At 34.6% G+C, this 8,879-nt stretch overlaps 1 protein-coding gene across 2 annotated transcripts; it reads right to left on the minus strand.

The window, feature by feature from the left end:
• Positions 1-75: 75 nt before the first annotated feature.
• On the minus strand, positions 76-3,388 carry LOC106754772 (probable lipid-A-disaccharide synthase, mitochondrial). Of its 2 annotated transcripts, none has more exons than XM_022778052.1 (6): positions 3,018-3,156; positions 2,291-2,390; positions 1,542-1,647; positions 1,226-1,449; positions 827-905; positions 76-519 (listed from the first exon to the last, which is right to left on the minus strand). In XM_022778052.1, exons 2-6 carry the CDS (start codon positions 2,381-2,383, stop codon positions 239-241), a joined length of 783 nt encoding a protein of 260 aa, XP_022633773.1. In that variant the 5' UTR covers positions 2,384-2,390; positions 3,018-3,156; the 3' UTR covers positions 76-238. The 2 variants fall into 2 exon arrangements, with proteins under 2 accessions (XP_022633773.1, XP_014492321.1); XM_014636835.2 differs by having other exon boundaries at positions 89-519; positions 3,014-3,388.
• Positions 3,389-8,879: the final 5,491 nt, after the last annotated feature.

The raw sequence follows: 8,879 nt of genomic DNA on the forward strand, positions 1-8,879 counted from the left end.
AAACAAAAGAAAATGGCCAAACTCAAGCAATTTGGACATAATCACTGGCGAACATTTTGGAAAATCAACAGTTATAATTGCATTGCAAGTTTAGATTCAGAACTCAAGCAAGAGTCTCTAAGCATTCTATAATGGACCATTAGAGCAATTTCAAGAATAGATGATTCTATCGGAAGTATAAAAACAATTTTATAATAAGGCTACACGACATGGCAGAATGAGTTAAAAATTAAAATATTTATTTTTGAAAATGGAGGTCTTGTGGGACAAGGGGGCTTACACTAAAAGCATCATATCTTAGTTGTGTTGTTCCACCTGAAATCAATATAACTGGCACAGGCCATCCATGAATAGCACCAGCTATAAAATTTTCCACATGCTCATTAGGTGCTACATGAATGACTGTCATCAACTGTGGAACTGTGTCTTTCATCAGTTTCACAGTATCTGAAAAGATGGGAAGCATCCGACTGACTTCTTGCACTCTGCTTCCAGGAAGTAAGCTAATCACAGTGGCTCCTTTTGAAATTAAAATTAATGTGAGAATAAAGCAAATATGACTTCAAAGTTAGACAAAATAGCACAAAAAATATCCAAAAGATGGTGTTCATAGGATTTTTCTTTTTAAGCTATAACTTTTGCCCCAATGTTAAGAATTTGCGGCATTATGCTAAAGGAAATATCCACAGAGCAAGAAAGAAAAATCATTAAACTAGCGGAATGTTAAACATCTGCTCATACAAAAGTACCAAAACGTCAGAAACTATAATTTAGCAAACTTTAGTTAAATATGTGAAGTTCTTAAATTTCATTTTGTTAGAAGTACCTGCTGGCACTGCATACTTATTTCGAAAATCGTCAGCATTGCCTTTTGCCCTCCATTCATGAATTGTGGACTTGTTTCTCTGGAAATATAAGCTATGCAAAATTAAGGGAAAGCAAATCGAGAAATTTGGATTACGTCATATATAATAAGGATGAAGAAGGACAACTTTTGTTACACATCAAGATATCAAAGAGAGATGGGAGAACTACTTTAATAAGTTTTTCATTGGTAAGGATCGGGATGAAATATGGAAGAATAGAAATCCAAAGGTCAAACAAAATTTTGCCTCTTATTGTATAAGAGGTAAGAATAAAAAATAACATAATAATCCATAAAATCGCTAATGCCATACAAGCATCACAACAACGCTAAGAATTGCCAAATGTCCCAAGCTCATACCAAATTCAATTCCAGAACATCTTCCAAGACCGGATGCCCAACAGCTGTTGCGTGCAATCCATTCAATCTACATATTCTGTCTTCATTTGGAAGTATGCACAATAAATGATCCACAAATTCTGCTAGTCCTCTGAGTCTTGCTTCACCTCCTTTCCATGCCCAGAATGATGGTGCTACATAGTGAAAGTGTGATGGAATATCCAAATTTTTCTGAATGTATCTAGCTGCAAAAGACATTCCCCATTTACATACAGCATAATTCTAAAACCAAAAAGATGCAGAAGATATTCCAGCAAGGAGAGTGCATCACTAGTACCTCTAAGTTGTTTCAAGAACCGAAAAGAAAAGCCCTTAGAATCAACCGTTAATACAACATGAGGTTCAAATAGAACAGCTGCTTCAACTGTTTCCTTCAGTTTTAGCTGAAAATTATCAACACCACATGGATTTCACATGTGTAACAGGTAAAATTTCATATACAGATGCTTCAAATGTAATTCAGAAATGTGGCAAAAATTATCAGATAGATATCCCTAGAATAATAAAAGTTGAAAATGAATCAAGGAATAACAAACATTTTCATCATGGCTATAAGTTGTTTAGCACCCATGTTGAAAATGATATAAAAAAGACACTTCATGAACACTTTGAATGCTCCTATCTGTGTTTAACACTACTTTGGTTTTCTAAACTTTTATTAATATATAAATATAAATGGAAATGTCTCATCAAGTTAATTGCCGTTGCATTTCACTATTTCCACAAATGATTCGTACTTGGTTAAAATAAACCAATTATCTTTTGTGATTTAACATATGTGACCATGTTGATTTGAAGCTGATTTTATGTTACAATAGTATTGTAGCAGTGTTGTGTCCTATTTGCTATCCGTGCGAGTAACCTTTTCAGGTAGCAACCAGGTACCCCGTTCTTCATCCAAAGACTTTAGCTATAACATATTGAACAGATTCTAAAAATTTTGGTGGAAAACAAAAGGAGAACCCAGCTTCTGTTCAAGTCTAGAAATCACACTAATTACTAACATCTTATAAACAAAGCACTTACTCTGATTCTATACAGATGAGGCAAAAGCTCCCAAAGCCCCATTACCGAAATATCTTCCATAGAAAATAGAGACTTCAACCCTTCACTTGCCATCTTAGCCCTGAAATTGATAAAACGTTAAATTTATACCTAGGAAGCAAATTTCCTCAGAGATGTGTTCTTTACTAAAATACACTTATAGTCTCTCATCTTCTCTCTATTTTATCACTTTGGTCTCCTATTTTAACTTTTTTTTTTAACTAGAGTGTCACGAACCAAAAATATTTTTGGTCAAAAATCAATTACTAATCCCTCAAAGGACCAAAAGATCGTTTAAAAATACAAACCTCTCTAAATAGATATTTTTCAATACATACATTTTTGAAAATTGAACCTCTCATCATACACTTAAAAGCACAAGATTATAAAACAATCATATCACATAATGCTGGTTTACTATCGGGTCTCCAAACTAATCATTTTTCTAGGCTACATTTGGAACATTAATATTAATCTTGACTGGCACAAAAAGCACTGGTGCAAATGGCATTAATGCAAATGGTGTGACGTCACATNTCACCAAATTTACCATTATAAAATGATGAAATAATCACCTTGCGACCACAACATCAATGTAAAAATTTTAAAACTTAACAAAGCATATCCAAACCCACAAAATAAACCGAGACTTCGAGTGTATTTCAGCGTATACTTTTGATAGAATGAAAAAAGAAGTTGACATGCCCACCAACACCAGCAAAGCGNAGAGGGAAAGGGGAGAAAAGTCGAAGCGAAGCCATTAGGCGAGAAGCGATGGAATCTCCAGAAACTTCACCGGCAACAAGAAAAACCCTCAGTTCTCCATCTCTGGCAGCCATGTCTATTGGAGCTTTGGAAGAAAAAAATGAGAACCACTGCACACTCACGATCTTTGGATTAGGGTTTCGATTCCATTTCCTTCTGATCAAAGCTTTTGCTCCCAACGAAATCGCAGGAATCCAATTAGAGAGCATGATGCGCTGCGTAGGTTAGATTGCCTTGAAGCGCCAGTCAAACTGTCGTTAGATGACGGCACCGCAGCGTGTATGGATACGGGTATTGGTGGACTTCTTACATTTATAATCGAGATTATATAGCTTTCTTTAATTCAGCTAATTAAGTTATCGTTGTTAATTTTACGTTAAAATCATTTGTCGTCCCCATGTTTTTCCAATTGGGTCCCCGTCTTTTAAAACTTCTCAATTAAGTCCCTTTAAGTGTTAATTTGAAACCAATTAACCCTTCCCGTTAAAAATCATTAACGGTGTTAAATTATTGCAGATGTCTTGGCTGACGTGGTAGACGTTGAAGTATGCAGTGAAACGTGTCAATCAAGGGAGTGGATACGTGGCCTTTTAATGAAGGATTAAAAAATGGTAATAATCAATTAGTTATAAACTGAAATTAAAAAGGGAATTAGGTTTCAGTTAATTGAAAAAGAGATTTAGGGTTCTGTTAATTAAAAAAGAACATTACGGGGTTCACTTAAATGAAAAATGGAATTAGGGTTCTGGAACATCGAAAAGCAATTGAGACTGAGTTACTACTCTTTTATATGCACTGTGGCTAACTATCAGTATGGATTTTTCTGGCACTTCTATCAGGCAAGTTGTGGTCTCTGATAAGATTGGTAGAGTTTCAACCATGATTGAGGCTTGGTGATATACACAGAGATACTCTAAAATTTAAAATATATAAAAGTGGGTGTCCCAGATTTTTAAATGAGAGTAGAGAGTGCTGGCTTCAAGGTGAGGGTTCTGCTATGTACCCTAGCAGCTGAACCAGAAAGAAAGAAATTTTTTATCCTAACTGCGTGATTAAGAAATGCATTCTTTCACTGAGTATGTTTATTCTGACTTTCATTGCTATGTTCTGTACGGTTTATCCTACCCCTCTACAGGCATTCATGTTTTTGTGGTGGATTTCAATGTTCAAACATAAGCATATGAATTGACTGTCTCTTTGATTTTCTATTTGTTGTTTCCTTCTTTCAGGATGGAAAAATAGAAGCTGAGGTCAAGCCCACGGGAATTCTCAGTTTAGGAGCGTTGCAACCAGGCGAAACTCGAAAATATGGCACAACCATTGCACCTGGATTATATGCGCCTGTCCATCAACACTTTTTTGTTGCTCGTATGGACATGGCTGTTGATTGCAAGCCTGGTGAAGCATTTCGATGTTACATTAGAAATAACTCAGTCCCAATTGCTTTTCGATGTTCCAGAACCCTAAATCCCTTTTTCAATTAACTGAAACCTAATTCCCTTTTTAATTTCAGTTTATAGCTAATTGATCATTACCATTTTTTAATCCTTCATTAAAAGGCCACGTATCCACTCCCTTGATTGACACGTTTCACTACATACTTCAACGTCTACCACGTCAGCCAAGACATCTGCAATAGTTTAACACCGTTAACGATTTTTAACGGGAAGGGTTAATTGGTTTCAAATTAACACTTAAAGGGACTTAATTGGGAAGTTTTAAAAGACGAGGATCCAATTGGGAAAACATGACGAAAACAGGGACGCCAAAGTGGTTTTAACCTTAATTTTACGGGATCATGATTGAAATAAATAAATAAAAATTATTGTTTGTTTAATAAAGACTTATATCATTTTTATTGAGTGATTCAATTTTTAAAATTTGAGAATATAATAATATTTTTAATAAAAGCTCTTAATATAGAATAAACAATTTTAGGGATAAAGACGTGATTATGATTATGATCTCATGATATTAATCATCGTATGATTGATAATATATGTTGTATATACCAGCCCAAATATTTCCAGAATTAAATTTTTAAAATAAACATTAAATGTTTTTTAACAGCATGTCTCTAACTAATATTTTTTTTTATTTAAACTACATAAATGATAGATTCTGAAATTTTAGAAAAAACATATTGAAACTTATACTTACTATTTTATATATAAATATTTTACTTTCTTATGTATTTGAGCGTCAGATAGATTTTTATCGGTAGATCTTTTCCAATTTTTCAATGATTAGAAACATACATTTAAATTCCTCAATCCAATCATCTCTTACCATGTGTCTGACGTTCCAAATTTTGGTAACAGCTCATGTGAATAGTAAAAATAAAAATAAACTTAAGAAAATATATTAATTATTACATATCACAATCAAATATTAAAACAAATTTATTAAAAATATGAATGAACTCAATTATTGGTAGTGGTTATTGTTGTATGTGGGATAATGTTTCTTTGGGCTGAATTGATGTAGCAATTCTTACATTAATCTATAGCTGTCAAAATGGGTAACCTGTCTCGATTCGGTCCGGTCCACCACGGGTTGGTCACTTAGTGAGCCAACCCTCATTTATTAGCGAGTCAAAAAAATTTGAACTTGGCTCAACCCACCACGGGTTGATGGATAAACGGGTTGGTTCACTGGCCCACTTAACTATATATTTTTTTTAAATTAAAAAAAATTACAAAGTTTCTATAATTCAAATCTAAACAAATTTCACTCTCAAATTTCACTCTCACACATGGATGTTTAATTAATTTTGAAAATATGAAACTTAAATCATTTTTTCAAGCAAATAATAATAATAAATATTTTTTATAAAATTAAAATTAAATTTTAATTAAATAAAACTAGGTAGGTGGGTTGGTGGGCCAACCCGGCCCACCACAGGTTCAACACGCATGAACCGGGTTTAAATGAGCTGGGTTGAAATCTGACCCGCATAAAAAAAAATACAATTTTTTCAAATCCAACCTGGCCCGAACCCGTGACGGGCCGGGTTGACCTGTGGGTTGTAACCCATTTTGACAGCTCTAGTTTCATGTAGAGTTGTATCTCTTGTTTAGCTGCACGGTCCTGGTGTAGATGCATTAGTGTTGTTGGTTGGAGGTGTGTTGCGGTGTGCAGGTTTTGGTAGAGTCTTATACGTTTAATAGTGTTGGAGAAACATTGTTGGTTTGAAGAATATGTATATCTTAATAAATTTTGTGATATTTTTTTATCACAGATATCTTTTCCTTACATAAAGAGAGATATGGTCTCAATGTAGATTATTGGAAAAGTTTATCTTGGTGATCTTGAGAAATGCAAAAATCATTTGCATGGACATATTTTGTTAATAAAAGGGGATAAACCTCTTATGCATTCAGATCTTTCTAAGAAAGCAATTTCTCTTGACAAAGGGTTTTATGAATTTTCTTTTTTTACACTTCAGAATATGAGAAGGGTTTGAGTTTGTCCTGAAATCCTTCGTGTTTTTTCTTGGACTAAAGATTTTGTTCTAACTTCTACAAAGCTCACAAAAACTCAGTGTTAAGTGTGCACACATGGTCTTCCTTTGAAATATTGGCAGTCAAAGGAGATTTTCTCAATTGTACACCATTATCTTTAGATTATTACACTAAGAATAAGTCTTGAAGTTGTTGGGTACAAACAAAGTCCCACATCGGATACAATAAGACATGAACATGGTTTATATACACATAAGATACCTCCATTGGAAAGAGGCCTTTTGGAGTGTTACCAAAAGCAAATTCGTGAGGGCTTTCCCCAAAGCGGACAATATCTTATCAGTGTGGAGATCTATGTGTATGTGTGTGTGTTGAACCTCCCTACAAATAGTATCAGAGCCCATGCTTCAAGTCTGGAGATTGGGCTTAGACGAGTACGTCCCTCTATGATCAGGTGAAGCCTTGGTAGGTGGCCAGTGGCAGATAGCCTAGAAGTGAATCATGAGAGGTGGAGAGCAAGAGATGCTCAATGTTTGAGCAAGAGATCCAAAGCAGACAATACCTTACCAGTGTGGAGATCTATGTGTGTGTGTGTGTTGAACATCCCTACAAATGGTAATATTGTTGGGAATCCAAGTGTGAGTCTAAGTCCCACATTGGATAAAAATGAGAAAGTAGAGCACTATATAAGATGAAAGACCCATTAAACCATTGCCTTAAGGTTTTGGGTGGAAAGTGGTGTCAATCCCTTATGTGGTTAGGCTCAGATGTTATTGGTGTTTGTGTAATCCACAGGTAACCTCCTCCTCGATAGACCCAACAGTGGTATCAAAGTTGATGGTTAGTCTTGGTGACCGGCTGAGACGAGTATAATTGTCCCTATACCGAAAGTCTTCCTGGAAAAGGGTGTTCAGGTAAGAAACTCGTTAAGATAAACGGCGGTTGGAACAGTTGGAAAGGGTTACTCGTGATTGTGGTTGGTTGGGAATGCTTCTGCTGGAGGGGGAGTATACCTATGTGGAAGGGACTCACCCTTGAGGGGGAGATTGTTGTGAATCCAAGTGTGAGTCTAAGTCTCACATTGGATAAAAATGAGAAAGTATAGCACTATATAAGATGAAAGACCCATTAAGTCATTGCCTTAAGGTTTTGGGTAGAGAGTGGTGTCAATCCCTTATGTGGTTGGGCTTAGGTGTTATTGGTGTTTGTGTAACCCACAGGTAACCTCCTCCTCGATAGACCCAGCAACAATTTCTTTACGTGTCTTGGTTGATATTGGTTTGTTATATGATTTCCCTAATCAAATTTTGGTAGAAAGGTCAAGATTTACATTTATTGTTGATATAGAGTATGAGAAATTGTCTCTTTTTTGTTCAAATTGTAAAATGATGGTCATGATCTATCTAATTGTATACGATTAAAACAATATGTCAATATAACTTTTAGTTGGTGTCCAAGATGGGAATAAGGACTCTTTAGGTTTGGTTTTAAAGTTTGTGGAGGTTATTGTGGAGCCTATTTTAGAGCTTATTTTAGAGCCTATTTTAGAGCCCATTGTGGATATATTTGGAGCCCATGGTGAAATCTACAATGGAGTTTGTGGTTGAGTCGAGCTTGTATAATGGATCCTATGGGGGAGCTTGTGTTATATATTATTGCTCAATCATAGCTTGAGCCAAATTATGATCATGTTTGTGTTATGCATGAATATCCTATTATTAAGAATTTAGGTGTTTCTAATGGCTGATATGTCTTTCTTGGAGGATATTATTCTTATTATCAATAGTTTGCAGGGTTCACAATATTTAGATTGACCTCGTTGTAGTCATAAGGTAGCTCTTAATTTTTTGATGTATAAGGAAATTTGTTTTATGGAGAAATTCAAAATAGTCTCTAAATAGGCTAATATGCTTAATGAGGGGGGATTCTAAGGAGGAGGATGAGACAATTCAAACTACAAGGAAGTCTCATAAGGGTACACTTAAGAAAGTTAATAATATATCTTCCAAAGTAAAGATTTCTAAAAAGTTATAGTAAGTTTTAAAGACCTTTTCTGGATGTTTAATATGCTAAGAAATTAATTATTGACCTTTAACTTTTTTACCAGTATTGCATTGGTTTACTCTTTTAATCTACGTATTTACTTAGTTTTTTTCATCATTGATTTTTTTCGATTTGGTGTGGTTTTCATGTTTTTGTGTTCTTTTTCATGTTTTTAATAAAATCTTCATGTTATAATAGTGACACCTAACATGAACTTATAAAGAAAAACAAAAGCATAAAATAGATTTACATATAAACAAATTTAATATTTAAATGGTGGCCTCCTTTCACTTATTCAC

The sequence above is a fragment of the Vigna radiata genome, unplaced genomic scaffold (assembly GCF_000741045.1).
Source record: "Vigna radiata var. radiata cultivar VC1973A unplaced genomic scaffold, Vradiata_ver6 scaffold_470, whole genome shotgun sequence".
Lineage (NCBI taxonomy): Eukaryota > Viridiplantae > Streptophyta > Magnoliopsida > Fabales > Fabaceae > Vigna > Vigna radiata.